Source organism: Mytilus galloprovincialis, chromosome 8 (genome assembly GCF_965363235.1).
Source record: "Mytilus galloprovincialis chromosome 8, xbMytGall1.hap1.1, whole genome shotgun sequence".
NCBI classification, from domain to species: Eukaryota; Metazoa; Mollusca; class Bivalvia; order Mytilida; family Mytilidae; genus Mytilus; species Mytilus galloprovincialis.
The window spans coordinates 86,586,748-86,605,614 of record NC_134845.1 but is presented as its reverse complement, the minus strand read 5'-3'; the positions used below and the strand labels follow the sequence as shown (position 1 = coordinate 86,605,614).

Below are 18,867 nucleotides of genomic sequence, written 5' to 3'. Positions count from 1 at the left end.
TATACTGTGAGATAAGAGTTTGCAGTTATTTGGGTTACGGCTGTGCATTCTTGTTTTGGTGATTGTTTGTCTTTAATATTGGTTCCAGAGAGGAACATTCTTTTAGAAATTTACAAAAAAAGATTTTCATTAACCAAGACTTAAATTTGTGGTAAAATACAAAATGCAAGTAGGATTTTCCGGTGAAATGGCCAAATACAGATAAAATAAAATAAAATAAAGCCCTTTTAACATGATTGAAACAAGAACGTTAGTCAGGGAATGTGTACAAGGTATAAAATATGAAGAAACATTGTTGTCACAGATTTAAAAAAAAAAAAAGCCTTTCAAAAGGGGGACGAAAGATACCAAAGGGACAGTCAAACTCATAAATCTAAAATAAACTGACAACGCCATGGCTAAAAATGAAAAGGACAAACAGACAAACAATAGAACACATAGAAAACTAAAGAATAAACAACACTAACCCCATTCAACATGTTCAAGACGTCATAATTATTTAGTTTAAACATATTTATTTGTAGTGGATAGGGAAACAAGTTATTGTAACTTATATGGGGACGGAGTCCCCAATATCAGTAGAAAATTCAATAAAAAAAAAATACGGGAAAATTTCCTGAATTTTTCATTGTACTAATGAACTCAAAATCGTTCAAATTTTTTTTGTCGTGTTTTGAAATCCTGGACCTGCGCAGAAATGTGCAATGTACTTTCTTTTTCAGGTCTCGTTTGTATGAAACTTTGAGTAAAATATATATTTATCAGTCTAGTATAAAATAGGAAGGAACGCGCAATACCAATTTCATTTTTAATAATTCCTTGATATATGAAAAAACGTTACCTGATGATAGCGTTTCTTTGTTTACATTGCATATGACGTCATAATTGAAATAACGTCACAACTAAATCCCTAACAACAGAACCAAAATCGGAAACGTTACGGTATTTCCGTTTCTTTTTTTTTAAACAAATATTTAAGTTACAAAAAAATAATTCATACAGACTTCGTCCCCATTTACAGGTAATGCCTGCCTCATATTATCAATCCCTTTGCGTTTGCAAGTGCTGCCTTGTAGCGACATAACCCTACTCTTTTTCCCAATCTACAAGGGTGTTTTTTTACATGCAAGAGATGATTGCTCTGAGTCTCTAAACAGGGGTCAGCCATTTATGGTCCCATTCCGACATACTATCATCGTTTCTCAAGACCATACTCACAAATGGTGTCCAGAGAGAGCCCTAGCACTGGTATGGAACCAGGAACCTTTGTATTAGTTGTCACCAGGGCTCTCATAATCATGATAATTATATGGGCTATGAAGGTGTTACTGCTTAACTTAATGACTTATAACAGTCAGGGGACTTACTTAAATGAGTGATTTTCTTAATCACTGATTCAAGTAACATTATTTCCAAATAGGTTGGAAGTAAGAGTGGTCTTTCCTTAATAATTACCTATTTAAGTAGTACAAATTAATCACTAGAAGAAGTGATTTAATTTTATTGTAGCTTTATATATAGAATACTAATGATCCAGGGACTAACATGACTAATAATGTTTCTAAAATTATCAGAACCAACATCTGTGTTGTCTAGGATGACCAGGTCGTTTCAGGTGATGACCTTGTACTGAATCTAGGATAATGACATAAAAATCACTTGTTTAAGTATCATACCTCAATTTCCTTCCCAAAAATCACTTCTTTAAGTATCATTATTTTAATAACCCCCACTAATTTCAACACCCCCAAACAGTGAAATTTTTATCGCGAACAGTAGAATTTAATTACATAATCTGAAAGATGCAACCTTGAACTTTACAGGAAAAATACATCCACTGCTGGGAAAATTCTGTTAAGAAAAGTATCAGTTCATTATGTAAAGCCATTATTCATTTATTATAGCATTATTTCAACTTAAAAAGAATTTTCAGCTAAATGATAGCATGAACAATGATCAAAGGCATAAACCTTGCTACTTGCAAGAAGCAAAAAGTTCATTTTTTTTCAATTTACTAATGAAAAGATATTATTTGAACCTATGTGTTTAAAATTTTGGTAAAACTATAAAATCATAATTTGTGACAAAAGTTCGAATTTGCTATTCAAATAAGTGATTTGAAAATCACTTATTTCAATAAGTCCCCTGACTGTACATGTATAAGGGTAACAAGACGTTTTGGCCATGTAGCTCATTCGGCCATGTACCTTTTCAGCATCATAGAAAAACTCGTTTCTACCATATATTTATACTGTATTATGTTATAAGAGTTCATTATTTATATTTTCTTTGTTACAACATGTACAACTGTCATGACTGTATAACTTATACATTTTATATCTTTTAAAAAAATATTTGTATGGCACTTTGACATGTTTGAGAAATAATTAGTCCTACATGTATAATATATGAACTCTGGGCATTATTTTCTATTTCTTTTTTTTTCACTTATTTTGCTATTGATTCTTCTTTTTTTTATCAATGTGGCCTCTATGTCATGTATGTCTTTAAAAACTATTGCCACTCAGTGAAAACAATTTTGGCCCATGGCCAGTATCAAATATATATATTATAAATGTAAATTTGAAAAACATTTGCATCAAATGCAAAATACCTTCCTTTTAGAAGCATACTTTATTTTGTTAATATAAAAAGACACCATTACTATCCACCAAAGTTCAAATGAATTGGATGTAAACATGGAAAGCAATTGTCATTTTGTTAACTGATCAATACAATATATATATATGGATAAAAAATTAAAAAGAGATGTGAAGTACGATATATATCAATGAGACAGCAACCTATAACAAATATAAACAAAAGACATCTATCGAAAAACATATACTCTACACCAGTAAATAGAAAAACATAATACTCTACACCAGTTAATAGAAAAACATATACTCTACACCAGTAAATAGAAAAACATATACTCTACACCAGTTAATAGAAAAACATATACTCTACACCAGTAAATAGAAAAACATATACTCTACACCAGTTAATAGAAAAACATATACTCTACACCAGTAAATAGAAAAACATATACTCTACACCAGTTAATAGAAAAACATATACTCTACACCAGTTAATAGAAAAACATATACTCTACACCAGTTAATAGAAAAACATATACTCTACACCAGTAAATAGAAAAACATATACTCTACACCAGTTAATAGAAAAACATATACTCTACACCAGTAAATAGAAAAACATATACTCTACACCAGTTAATAGAAAAACATATACTCTACACCAGTAAATAGAAAAACATATACTCTACACCAGTAAATAGAAAAACATAATACTCTACACCAGTTAATAGAAAAACATATACTCTACACCAGTAAATAGAAAAACATATACTCTACACCAGTAAATAGAAAAACATAATACTCTACACCAGTTAATAGAAAAACATATACTCTACACCAGTAAATAGAAAAACATATACTCTACACCAGTTAATAGAAAAACATATACTCTACACCAGTAAATAGAAAAACATATACTCTACACCAGTAAATAGAAAAACATATACTCTACACCAGTTAATAGAAAAACATATACTCTACACCAGTTAATAGAAAAACATATACTCTACACCAGTTAATAGAAAAACATATACTCTACACCAGTAAATAGAAAAACATATACTCTACACCAGTTAATAGAAAAACATATACTCTACACCAGTTAATAGAAAAACATATACTCTACAGTCTACACCAGTTAATAGAAAAACATATACTCTACACCAGTTAATAGAAAAACATATACTCTACACCAGTTAATAGAAAAACATATACTCTACACCAGTTAATAGAAAAACATATACTCTACACCAGTTAATAGAAAAACATATACTCTACACCAGTAAATAGAAAAACATATACTCTACACCAGTTAATAGAAAAACATATACTCTACACCAGTAAATAGAAAAACATACAGTAAATAGAAAAACATATACTCTACACCAGTTAATAGAAAAACATATACTCTACACCAGTAAATAGAAAAACATATACTCTACACCAGTAAATAGAAAAACATATATACTCTACACCAGTAAATAGAAAAACATATACTCTACACCAGTTAATAGAAAAACATATACTCTACACCAGTAAATAGAAAAACATATACTCTACACCAGTAAATAGAAAAACATATACTCTACACCAGTAAATAGAAAAACATATACTCTACACCAGTAAATAGAAAAACATATATACTCTACACCAGTAAATAGAAAAACATATACTCTACACCAGTAAATAGAAAAACATATACTCTACACCAGTTAATAGAAAAACATATACTCTACACCAGTAAATAGAAAAACATATACTCTACACCAGTAAATAGAAAAACATAATACTCTACACCAGTTAATAGAAAAACATATACTCTACACCAGTAAATAGAAAAACATATACTCTACACCAGTTAATAGAAAAACATATACTCTACACCAGTAAATAGAAAAACATATACTCTACACCAGTAAATAGAAAAACATATACTCTACACCAGTTAATAGAAAAACATATACTCTACACCAGTTAATAGAAAAACATATACTCTACACCAGTTAATAGAAAAACATATACTCTACACCAGTTAATAGAAAAACATATACTCTACACCAGTTAATAGAAAAACATATACTCTACAGTGTACACCAGTTAATAGAAAAACATATACTCTACACCAGTAAATAGAAAAACATATACTCTACACCAGTTAATAGAAAAACATATACTCTACACCAGTTAATAGAAAAACATATACTCTACACCAGTAAATAGAAAAACATATACTCTACACCAGTTAATAGAAAAACATATACTCTACACCAGTTAATAGAAAAACATATACTCTACACCAGTTAATAGAAAAACATATACTCTACACCAGTTAATAGAAAAACATATACTCTACACCAGTAAATAGAAAAACATATACTCTACACCAGTTAATAGAAAAACATATACTCTACACCAGTAAATAGAAAAACATACAGTAAATAGAAAAACATATACTCTACACCAGTTAATAGAAAAACATATACTCTACACCAGTAAATAGAAAAACATATACTCTACACCAGTAAATAGAAAAACATATATACTCTACACCAGTAAATAGAAAAACATATACTCTACACCAGTTAATAGAAAAACATATACTCTACACCAGTAAATAGAAAAACATATACTCTACACCAGTAAATAGAAAAACATATACTCTACACCAGTAAATAGAAAAACATATACTCTACACCAGTAAATAGAAAAACATATATACTCTACACCAGTAAATAGAAAAACATATACCAGTTAATAGAAAAACATATACTCTACACCAGTAAATAGAAAAACATATACTCTACACCAGTTAATAGAAAAACATATACTCTACACCAGTAAATAGAAAAACATATACTCTACACCAGTTAATAGAAAAACATATACTCTACACCAGTAAATAGGTGTTTATAAAATATACCAAGCTATGAATCCCCATAAGTCTTCTAAAGTTGTGACTTGATTTAACAGAAACAATCAAACAATCAAAGACCTGACTCAAAATTACAACACATATTCAGTTTGAGGCATTTCATTTTAATATTATTTACTAATATGGAACCCTTGCAATGCCTTCATAAATCAAGTGTATATATTCAAATAGAATAAAGTTAAAATGTAAAAAAAGATGTTAGCATGTTTATATTTTTAATAGATTAAAAAAATTCTATGGTATATATTTTTATTTTTTATTTTAGGATATGTATTTTGGTCCTTATTCCAAGGCCTAGGACCAATGATATGGTTTTATCCACTGAATGAATTGGAACTTTCTGGATATGAGATATTTGCTGTCACATTTTTTGCACCTGTTCTTGTTGGCATACCAGGTGTTCTCAAACTTCTACAGAACAGATGGATGTTAGGTATACTTCGCCTGGCAACTGTAGGCAGCCTTGCCTCATTCCAAGCTAGTACCACATTGATAAGGCTGGCTATACTAGCACTTGGGACAGGTGCTGCTATGTTAATTTTTACTGTAACTTTGTGGAGTAAAGACTCTAGAATAAGGTATGTTTTTAAGGTAATAATTTGGTTTTCCAATCCACCTGACAAGTGAGTTTTACTGAAATTTAAAGATGTATTGTCATGCTACGTCTTACTTAAAATTGTATAATGAATTTGAAAAAAAAATCAAACTTCCAAACTTTAAAATTGTGTTATTAAACATCATTGATATATGTGAATGCAGACATTATTACTGAAAGTTTCAAGCAAACAAAAATTTCACTTACATTTATACATGTATGTTAAAAAAACATGAAGATTAATGGGATGTCACTTGAGAAGGCATTTAAAAATGAATATATTTTTTAAAATGAATATGTATACTAAGAGTTGAAAAATGAATAAGCATTCACAAGACAGTATCAAACTGAATTTTCTGCAACAAGAAAAAAAATGTTCATACTGAAAAGCCTAAAAAAATAAACATGTGGAGCACATCATATTTACTATTATTATTTACCTAATATTTATAATCAAAGTTTTAATTTCAGGTGCCACACATTTTGGGGGATAATTTTAGGTTTCCTGTCCTTTGTATCCTGTAGAGTATGGTTTGTTTCCTTTGTACCAACGTGGTGGAGTAACCAGACTAATTCTATTGTGATAGGTATTGGTGCTATAGCAGTATTAGACCATATTATCTCAGGTATGTATGATTTAGTCATTGTACAGGAATATGCAATAATCCAATATAAATCTTACTTCACTGCATTTATTTTATATTAATTTAATATCAAAATACAGAGATCAAAATTAATGCAGATTCATAATTATTCGTTGGATACAAATTTTTGCGGATTTCTTGGGTATAGGTGAACTACGAAATTAAATGTTAAACGAATGACAAAAGCTTGTATGAAATTAAGACTTCCATAAAAACCATGAAATTAAATGTTCAACAATGACAAAAGCTTGTATGAACACTTCTATAAAAACCATGAAATTAAATGTTCAACAATGACAAAAGCTTGTATGAACACTTCCATAAAAACCATGAAATTAAATGTTCAACAATGACAAAAGCTTGTATGAAGACTTCTATAAAAAACATGAAATAAAATGTCCACGAACATGGAATTTTTCCTTCATCCATGAAAATTGGTTCCCACAAAAATAAATGAATCCACAGTATACAATAATCACTTCACTACATTTATTAGATAGGAAACTTGAATCTGAAAATACCCAGATCAGATAGTTTAAGAAAGTAAAAAAAAAGGTTTCCTAAAACTTATGGCAAACCATTTTTGTTTAACTTCATGATCAAAAATAGTAAATTAGAGAAGTATAAGCAAAGCTCCTCTTGTTTGACACATATCTTGAATGTACCTCTAAAAGAAATTTACGAAACAGGAATTAATGTATAAGTAAATGTTTTCCTTCTTATTCAATATGTTCAAGGTGTTCAGTATCTTCATATTTTTAAGGCAGTGTTTTATTTGTAACATATTGAATGCAAAGAATAAAATCTGTTTTCTTGTTATGAATTTTAAGTTTACTTTATATTCTTCCATGCACATAGCATGCATAGTTCTTCCCATTTATTTCTCTAGTAAATATACTCCTACCTAATTTTGGATCATTTTCTTTTTTGAAGGTTCTGATATATCTGAGGTAAAAGAATCTCCTTCCAAGACAACTGACCGACCATATTGGTTACCCACAGCCATTGGTTTTGGTAGTTTGTTATATCTTACACATTGGTGTTTTGGTGAATCGTCATTGGTTCTGAGATGGGTTGTGAAAGGATATCCTGATCATGGACCTGCACCCTATCCTTGGGGGTAAGTCTATTTTAGATTCACAGACAAATGGGGAAAGGGTTCTGAAAAGGCAATCAAAAACTGTAGGTCATACGGATACGACAATACCATGACCTGACAAAAATACCATTATAGGACGTCAACTGTATACAAAATACTTTACAGAAAACTAAAGTGCTAGGCTGCATCAACCATACAAAATAATCGGGATAAATGTTTTAAAATATTTAAATTTTATTCTTTCATTGAAGATTAGATGTGAAACAAGTTTTAACCACAAACTTTGAACAGCCTTAAACAGAAACTTATTCATGTTATTATTTATTATTAAAAACTCTGCATAATAATTGCAATCTTTTTCAACCAAATCATGAAAGAAAGTTTCCAAAGATACAAATGAATAAATAAACAAGGTAAGTGGGATAAAGATTGAAAAGAAAATCAACATATTTATAGATACCAGAATTGAAAATTTAAGACAGCTGTTAAAAACTCAACATTCATTGCACAACAAATGATTTTCAACAAGAACAAAATGGGCAGACCTATACCATATGATGATACCTACACTATCTACAGTTCAGTCTTCACAATAAACCAGTAGTCTGAAGCCAGAGACTTGTAAACTTCCTGGTGGCCCAGTGAAAATGAGTCTCTCGGGCCTATAGAATTACATGTATATACAAAACATTCTGAAAATGGAGTGTTGGCACATGATTCACAAAAGTTTGCTGTGAAAACCGACAGTCTATACAAATTGTAAATGAATTAAATTGACAATGCAACAACTATAAAAGTATCTGAAAACGTGTGGCTTGTTAGATTAGTCTTTAAGTACAGAGGCTTTCTTCATAAAAAAATAATTTATGAATAAACATGAATTTTGATTTTCTTTGTTATTGTAATAATGTCCCTGTGATATTTAAAATATTTTATTTCTTTTTGTTTTAGAGCCTTTATATTAATAGGTTTAGGTCTAGGAGTACTGATAATGTCATGGAGCAGGCTGACAAGGTCAAAGATCTGGTGGATTGTGGGATTGATTTCAATATTGATGTTATATTACCTTCCAACATGGATGGGATTTATAGGTTGGTATAAGACATTTTAATTTCTTTTATCATTTTATTTAGTTCCTTATGCAGTGAAAGATAACTCTATTTAATATGGTACCCACACTTTAACTAAAATTAATTTGGCTCATTTACTTTTCTTAAAATTTTGACAAAGTATTGACAAAAATATAAATATTTCAAAAAATTTGAACCAACCGTTTTATCAGAAAAATTACACTGGTTATATAGCAGTTTGACAAACACCTATTTTGATCATTGAAGAGCTTAATATTCCCTTAACAACACAATGTAATCAAAACGTTTAGCTGATTTTACAGAGTTATCTCCCTGTAGTGTCGGGTACCACCTTAATATGCAAGCATAGGTTAAACTGTGGATTCATTATTTGTGGGATAACCAGTTTTTATTGAATCTTTGGGACCAGTAAACGACAAATTTAAATGTTTTACAAAGTAAATATTTTCTAAAGGCTTGAATGCAGACTTTTCTTAATCAACAAAATCAAATATTCCACACAAATACAATTATTCCTTGATCCATGGAAATTGGTACTAACGAAATAAAGAATATAATTTTTGAGGATTCTTGCAAATTGATAATAAATAGTCTGTAACTTTAAAAAAAAAATAACAATATATTACCAGTTAATAGAATATAGAAATGTTGGCTTTTCTAATCAACAGAATACACGATCTAAGTAATCATCAATGACCACTAGAAATAAAGCATTTTGCCAATTAAAGTACCTTTTGAATCAATTGAGTAGCATATTACATGTATAATATTGTAAGCTTTCAATTTTGCAGCCAGTGATTTCTTAACATAAAAAATGAACAGCAATATTTTTACTGTAAACTACCTTCTGATAACCTTTGATTTTAATACATGTTTGGTGTGAGCCAAGGTTCCATGTTGAAGACTGTATTGTGATCTTTAATGGTTTACTTTTACAAATTGTGACTTGGTTGAGAGAGTTGTTTCATTGGCATTCATACCACATCTTTTTTTATACATGTAAATTTTTACTTGTAATACAAATCTTTTATCATTAAATAAATGTCTGTTATTCTATTACAGGTGGACTTGGCTTGTCCATTTTCACAATGTCAATATGGTCTGTTCTAGTGGATAGATTGACCTTGTGTCCTCCGGCAAGGTCAATGTTTGTTGTCATGGTAACTTATCTGGTCCAGATATTTTTCTTTGTATGGACAGTAGCCTACAATTTTGTACCAGGAGGTGTATATACTAGAGAACATACAGACTACCTCATAGCTGCTGTCATGATAGGGATCTTCATAGGAATGTTTATAGGTATAATGATAGTTCTAATGCAGCATCATTTGTAACACTCATTTTGATTGGATAATGTCAATAATTTTCATGGCATGCATTCATAGTTGATCCTATGAAAACCTACACACAAGCCCAGATGACGTATGACGGATGAAAATATATGATTTGACATTGTTTTCTGTCAGTTTCATTAGAACGGAGATAACAATTTTGTTCAAAATGTATTTTAAGCTTAGACAGCATCAATTAATCAATAAGTTATGTGATGGTCGCAAATACCTGTCGCCAGTGACATCAAATCACCAATTGATGCCATTGGAGCTTAAGGTGGTACCCAACACTTTCACTAAAATTAATTTGGCTCGTTTAATTTTCATAAAATTTTGTAAAAGTATTTACTTTGACCCTTTAACAAAAATATCAAAATATCAAAAATTTTGAACCAACCGTTTTGTCAGAAAAATTACACTGGTTATATAGCAGTTTGACAAACACCAATTTTGATCATTGAGAAGCTTAATATTCCTTTTACAACTCAACGTTATTAAAACGTTTAGCTGATTTTACAGAGTTACCTCCCTGTAGTGGTAGGTACCACCTTAAAATACAATACAGTTGTCTCCTTAATCTTTTGATACTCTCTTTGTGTTAGGCAGATGAAATTGTATGTTCAAAATCATTTTCGACCCACAAACTTCAAATAGTATCTCAGTTAACAGAAAATCATGAAATGCCTTCTGGTTTCTAGGAATTATAGCATCACAACCTAACATATTAAAAAAGAAGATGTGGTATGATTGCCAATGAGACAACTCTCCACAAGAGATAAAAATGAAACAGAAATTAACAACTATAGGTCACCGTACAGCTTTCAATAATGTGCAAAACCCATACCGCATAGTCAGCTATAATAGGCCCCAAAATGACAATGTAAAACAATACAAACGAGAAAACTAACGGCCTCATTTATATAAAAAAATGAACGAAAAACAAATATGTAACACATAAACAAATGATAACCACTGAATAACACAATCTATGAGAAACAGACAATATATTGCATGATTATGTTTCATAGTAATTATACACAGAAACTTTAATTATATAAACTTCAGCTTATTGATGCTATATTTACTAGGTGGAGAATATAATAGCCATACAGCATTTCCATGTGACAACAAGAAACCGGTGCCGTTCAACAAAATAAGAACAGGTCAGTGAATCCTTCAGTTTTGTAAATAAGACTTTCAAAGTTTTTGAATAGTTGCAAGATTTTAATAGTCATACATAGCCTTGAGCTTCTGATGGTCATACATAGCCTTGAGCTTCTGATGGTCATACATAGCCTTGACCTTCTGATGGTCATACATAGCCTTGACCTTCTGATGCTTCATTGATATTAAAATTATGTCATAAATTTGTCAAATCATGCATACAAATGAGTAGGTCCAGTAAGACCCCTTTTTGGCTCCAAAATTTTTACAAAATTGTTTAAATGTAAACTTTTAGCTATTTATTGGAAATTAAAATACTTCTGCTACATAAATATGGGCTGTTTTTGACAATGCAATGCACATATATTGGGTACTAGCATCATTAAGTCATGCTAAATTACTGAAATATTCACCATTTGGAATTTGAGTTAACTTTTAGACGGTTTCTGTCTTAAAGGGAAACTTCGCAAAAAAATCAAAAATTGATATTATGTTCATTCTGTATAAAAATGCTCAAATTCATAGATATTAAAGTTTTATTCCGCTAGATAAGCGATCACCATCGATTTTAAATTTAGAGTATCAATTCTCTGCGATCCGCCATTTTGTCTTCTTTCCCGATTAATAAAAACGATATGTCTATAAACCACAAAGAAACAAAACTACAGTAACCGATGTAGTCGTAATTGTGTGTCGATATCTTGTCAATCGTACGGTTGTTTTATCCGACTAACTAACTTGATACGAAAAATATTCTTACTTTTTTTAAATTACCATGGTCTGTTGTTTTTAAACTGTTGATATTGGAATTAGGTGAAAAGTCAAAGTTGAAATCATAAATAAGTGTTCCGTGAAAATTGTTTTCGAAAATCTAATTTGTTCATAATTCTTTAAAGTAATAAACAAATATATTTTGATCTTCCCTCATCTGATCACCAGCATGGCTAAAGGTATTACTTCCAAAGGTATTGTGAGGGGTGTGAGGTGACACGTCCAGGTATTCAAGCGATTTCCTGTCGGGCTTGCAAGTTCATGCATCGTTTCACTTCTGCAGGTATTGATCAGTGTACACGGCTGATAACTTATAACTTATAACTTTCCATTTTGAACTATCAGATGAATAAATTATAATATACAACTCTGTCTTACTTGTCATTACTAAACTCATACGCTTGTTTATAAATAACATTTCTGGTGTAAAGAATATAATTCATAAACATATAAATAATACCCAAAAAATAAGATTTGATGAAATTAAAATCTATTTAAATATTTTTTCCAAGGGTGAATTTGGGAAAATGTAATATATGGTCATTGTCAATAGTGAAGGACAGATTGGAACAGACCAGAAATATTGATTTAAAAAAATGTACGCACTTGCCGACGACTCGTTTATATGACTGGATAGAAAGTTACGGAACTATAGCGCAATTTAAAATATATACATGTATACATTGAACATAAGAAAAAAACATATATTTTGAATAAATAGGGGTAAAAGTGTTGTAAATAGACTAGTCCACTTATGCCAACAGTGTGTAATCATCGAATGTCGATAGACTATTGTATACCAGAAGAAGAAGAGAACCAATTTGATTTAAATACAGGTCGATGTATAACTTTTGCTTTGGTTCATTGAAGCTGTGGACCTAGTAAAATCACAGATTTTTATTTCAATAAGATTGTTCTCGAACAAAGGAAGTAATTCGTCATCACAATTGTTATATATGCCACAGGACGAACACTAATTATCCCCAGGGAATGTGAATATTTTGCTGGGAAACTTTTGAGTATCAAAGTTTCAAATTAATTTCGGGATTTATTTTCTTTCTTGGTATTCAATAACAGAAAAAAGAATAAATTACTTGTTCGCTAAATAGGGGTATTCTTGTCAGATAAAAGACTTTTAGTTATATTTAAAAAATAGGGAAATATGACATTAAATTGGTTCTGTCTTTTTTTTAAACATCGTTAAAAAGATGTGTGTCTAAGGTGAACGCCACAAGAACCCTGTAATACTAGTACGAGAGTATAGCATGTAAACATTCCTTCTCAATAATATGGTTGTATTGGAAATCTTTTCATACAGATTGACAACTCATTGTCCGATATGCATGTAATATTTGCCACATGACGCCCATAGTTCTTTCTACCATCATCATCTTATTCTGTGATATTGCTGTAAACATCGATGGTTCACACCCAAACAAAATGGGAGTAATGGACCTTCAGAGCTTCTCCGTGTTATACACTTGTGAAATATATAGACGAAATTTCTGTATTGAAATGAATCTACATCTCACAAACAGGATTTTCAAATAACGATTGTGAGTAATCACCTTACAAACCAATATAAACTTATGGCAAGATATAACCATGAAGGAATTTAGTTTTTGTCAGACGCAAGAACTCATCACTATATATATCATAAACGTGATAATATATATGCATACAGTTTCAAATATTAAGAACAAGCGGTCGATGTCGATAGTCTGTTTTCTAACTGTTCAGAGTTAGACATGTCACTTGTTCATTCTTGGAAGCCTTCATATTCCCCGTCTAACGATGGGAACTCTTTCTGATTGTGTTGACTATAAATGCTTGTATGGTAATTCTGTCGTTTATCTGTACAAGCGGTTGCATTTCCTCTCCTTTCCCAACAAACAAACGAACGAAACGCCACTAGTCTGATTTCTCTGGAGCTCATCCTCAATGGCTCTTATACGTCAGGAAACTTACATGTATACTAATAATGATTGTTTCAAGAACAACGATGTATGGACGAACTATTATAAATTCGTCAATATCAGTTATGCATGACTAAAATATAACTTTTATTACAACTACTGTATTACTTATTTGGATTAATGACGGCTATCATGTTCAACATTGCACAAATATTATCATAGAATTTTTTAAAAAATCCTCAAAAATCCTCAAAAGAAATAATGCCTTAGCTTAGATAATTGATATTCTTTTCACAAAAAGTTCGTGTAAATGATTGTCAAATGAATTTAATTATGTGAGAATAAAATGTTAAAAAGAAACTAAAAAAAAATCATGCATGTTGTATGTTGTATTTTTTTGTCAATTAAAAACTTTAAAATTGCAATAGTTTTATTAGCATTTAAACACAGCCAGATTTGAATACAAGTTAAGAAATTCCGGTAAAGTCAATGATATCAAACAGATGTACAATGGTATATAAAATTGGGTAATATTGCATTTAGTTTTTATAAAAGATTAAAACTACTATTTTTTGCTTCATATTTGAATCTTTACGCCAATTGCCGCTAAGAAAGTAATCAAAAATTGTTTCCTTTTATTTTTATACACTTTCGGAATTACGAATCTGAATTTTATTTTCAATTAATTTACACAATTTAATTATTGTATCTTTATTCTCATCGTGTATTAAATCTTAGTGTATTAACATCGTGACAGCATACTCTTTCTAATCCTTTCTGTTTATCCTTTCCAAATAACAACATTTATACCTGTGTACGCTTGAACTCACACCTGCGGCTAAATAGCTACAAGGTAAACGAATTGACCTCAAGCCGAGAAACATACAGTGACCTTTACAAAATAATATACACACTCTGCTCACACATTAGTTGCATTGAAATGATTATCAAAACAATAACGGTAAATAGAACTGAAATATTTTCAGTTCAATATCAGTAAAAATGTTCAATAAATATTTTATGAAAAAAATCTCAACAATAATTAATTAAATTTATTCAAAAACATTTACTAGAGATAATTTTATAGGAGTTTAATTCAATCAATACAAAACGGTATATGCATATTCATTTTCGTTCATTCTTATATTGTGGTTAATAACTTCGACCATTCGTCAGCTGTGCGCTTTTAATTACGTATATTGTCGATAAGCTATAAGAGTTAAACAGATTTTATTTTTTCCCAGAATTCAATAAATCGGGCTAATACGTCACGACCAACTCTAGAATTCAACCAAAAAAGTTACAAATACTTGATTTTCTCCGTTATTAGAAGGAAAAATTTAAAACTTTGCAAATGTGTTTTTTATGTTAAGATGAACATAATTAGATGATAAGTAAAAAATCGCGGAATTTCCCTTTAAATGGAAGTGGTTGCATTTGAGTTCATTCTTAATATTTAAATGTAAGTTGTATTTGATGATAATATATAACATATATATAAAGGTTGAGAGTGAACATAGATGCGGCCACTTTCATTTTCGACAAAAAACATCTGAAAAATGACATATTATGGCATATTTGATAGATTTTTCATATTTAAGCTTCAATTTGAGAGTCTAAAATGACTAAATCAGTTCAAATGTTTCACATAAACTAATTGAATCCACTGAAATAGACACTTAAGAGTTTAAAAAGTGTCCAAAATCTTTCACCAGATGAACCTGAAATTTGAGGCCAAAATCGGCCCTTACCGGACCTACTCCTTTTAAAATAACAAATTCTAAATGGAGCAAAGATCATACAAAATGTTTACTTTACAAAAAAATGTTTGAAAATATTCAGGTTAACATTTGAATTGTAAAAATGTGTTAACTAATAATTAAGATCTATTTTGTTTCATCTGATGATCTGTTTATTTGGCAGTTGCCAATGGCAGTCAGCAAGGTTTAAGAATATATGTTGTTTGACCTGCTAGTCAAATGTGTTTTGTTAAAATAGACTTTTCACTTTTTTGGTGTTGTGAAAAATGTTTGTTTGTGCTGTATTAAGCCCCCTCTTAACCAAGAACTTTTGTTCACATGCACACTTATAAAAATTGCAGTTATTATTCAACGCATTTATAGGTTTGAATGTTGTTTTCAATTTAGACTTGTTGAACAAATTTTTCCTAGACCGGGAATATCTCCATCCTGGATGCAGCGTCATGCCGTTTAGCTTGTCAAATATAATTCAACATAATCTATTTTTATGTAGGTCATGAATTAAAGCAAAAAAAGACTCCTTTGTCTATCAAAAAATTAAATATAAGTTAAAGAAAAAGAATTGATGTCCTGAAAGAGCTCTGAAATTTTTTTACATGAATCAGCAATTGTTTTTACTTAAAAAACTTGAACATATTGATATCAATATAATAATTGTAATATATAAATGTTTTTCAGTGACTGTACTGATCATGTGTATAGGACTGTTGGGTTATGGAATGAGATATAGTGATAATCAAATTAAACAACCAGAAAAGGTATTAAATTGATCATTACAAAAGTGAAAATTCATTCATACAGTGCTCATTATATATAAGTTACTGTTCAGTGCAGAATAGATAGGATAGTCTAATCTCTTAATACTTCTTATACCATCATGATTTATTTTAGATGTTCTGCTTGTTAGTCAAATCTTACAATTCTCTAGAAAATCTTCAATTGAGAAAAATACACATTTCTTAAAAAAATAATTTTGAATTTAGAAATATTATCTTCTATCTGAATAAATTAATTTAGGATTCAGAAATAATATCTCTAATCTGAATAAATTAATTTATAATTTAAAAACAGATATCTTTTATCTTAATAAATTAATAAAGATATATTTCTTTTGTACATTGTAGAAAAATGAAAGGGAATTTTCTGCTGCAATTTGGACATTTCATTTTGGATATGACAACAAAGGATGGCCGAGTATGGAGAGAGCTGCCAACCTCTTTAAAGATACTGGTATGTATATATGTATTCAAAAGCTATGCCCTGTTTGGAAATTGCACAAGGAATTTGTATTCGTTTTTTGCAATTATATTTGAGGTTTTGTACGGACAATTAATAGTGATTGAATTATGTCCCTTTCTTAAAAAATGATACTGGTATGTATACTTGTATTCAGAAGTTATGCCTTATGTGGAAATCACACAAGGAATTGGTATCTGATATTTACAATTATACTTGAGGTTTGTACATGGTAAGTAAATTAAGAGTGATAGAATTATGTCCCTTTATTTAAAATTTTTAGTTATTATTAAGGGGAGACAACTAGGTCTGTTTTCTAACAAATAGGAATTCAATGTGCTTTTTGAACACATAAATGTATAATACAAATATAAAATCCTGAATACTTTTGGATTCATTATTATTCATTGGATACCAATTTTTGTTGATTTCATGGGTACACGTTAATGATTTAATTAAATGTTCAATGAATGAAAAAAAAATTACAGGCTTGTATATATATATGCAGTTCTCGTCAAAACCATGAAATTACATGTCCATAAACATACAAGTTTTCCTTTATCCACAAAAAATTGGTACGAAAAAAGATGGATCCACAGTAACATGCTTTTCTGCTTTATGTCAACTATATAACTTATTCCTTCATCTGCATCGCTACCATATTTCTCATGAAATGCATCTTTCTAAAAAATTAATATTATTAATTTTTTGTTTTTTTTTTGTTAGAATGCTGTATCATTTATGTATACACCCAAATTTTTCTATTATTTACATAAGGTGAATATTTTGAGAAAGTTATTTAAATTGCAGAAATATATTTAAGTTAATTCAAAGTATGAATTTTTTTTTATTTCCTACTACCACATGATTAGTTAGAATCGAGTTTCAGCAGAGAACTTGCAGTTTTAAAATGATGAACATCAGAAGGGTCTATTTGAATAAAGAGGCCCCTCATGGGGGGTCCTAGTAATCACATAATCACCATTTTTTTGCCAATATAATCACATAATCATTAAATATTTGCTTATCTTTAGTAATCAAATAATCATGAAATATTTGGCTTAATAATCAAATAATCATTAAAAAAACGGCCAAGTAATCACATAATCAAAAACCCCATGAGGGCCCTCAATAAAAAAATCTGTAAATGTCAGGGTTTTTTTCCCTCTCAAACTATATAATTTAAATTTTGTTTATTAAATTATTGGTTATATTTATTATATTTAAGGATCTTTGCTTGTCATGTTTTGGAATTTTTGTCAGATTTTCGAAATCCTCTGGTTTTATCCATTTGAATGCCTTCAAAAATTTTGTTCATGGACCCCCATTTTTCTATTTATAAATCTTTTACATGTATAATTATAAGCCATTTGTAAAAGTCTTATAAAATCTTATTTATTTTTTTAATATTTTTTGCGAACTTTAACTGGTAAATGATAAAGCTATGAAAAATCAAGAGAGATCATTTTCCCGCCAGATTGTTTTTAATGCGATTAATATGACTTGCTGATTTCCGTAATAGATCTGATATCTGTATACAGGTTCTAATAATTAATGTCACATTTTTGTCTTCTTCAAAATTTGCAATGATAAATGCACACAATAATTTCTGATTTTACAGTAATAAGAAAGCTTATATGACAATTGAAAAGGTATGTTTTTAGAGGTTTCATTATGTTGCAAAAATTGCTGACTGCAGCATATCTTTCTTAAGCAGCTGTATTCTTT

The 18,867-nt window shown here is 29.7% G+C and overlaps 1 protein-coding gene across 1 annotated transcript in view; it reads left to right on the top strand.

Annotated features, from left to right (window-relative positions):
• Positions 1-182: 182 nt before the first annotated feature.
• Positions 183-18,867, top strand: part of LOC143042732 (PGAP2-interacting protein-like) — a 36,242-nt gene continuing 17,557 nt past the window's right edge. The window contains exons 1-9 of the mRNA XM_076215175.1: positions 183-272; positions 5,798-6,110; positions 6,599-6,753; positions 7,705-7,891; positions 8,822-8,961; positions 10,024-10,260; positions 11,381-11,455; positions 16,582-16,661; positions 17,028-17,133. Of these exons, the coding sequence (XP_076071290.1) occupies positions 233-272; positions 5,798-6,110; positions 6,599-6,753; positions 7,705-7,891; positions 8,822-8,961; positions 10,024-10,260; positions 11,381-11,455; positions 16,582-16,661; positions 17,028-17,133 (1,333 nt within the window). The 5' untranslated portion in view covers positions 183-232. The remainder of the gene's footprint in view (positions 273-5,797; positions 6,111-6,598; positions 6,754-7,704; positions 7,892-8,821; positions 8,962-10,023; positions 10,261-11,380; positions 11,456-16,581; positions 16,662-17,027; positions 17,134-18,867) is intronic.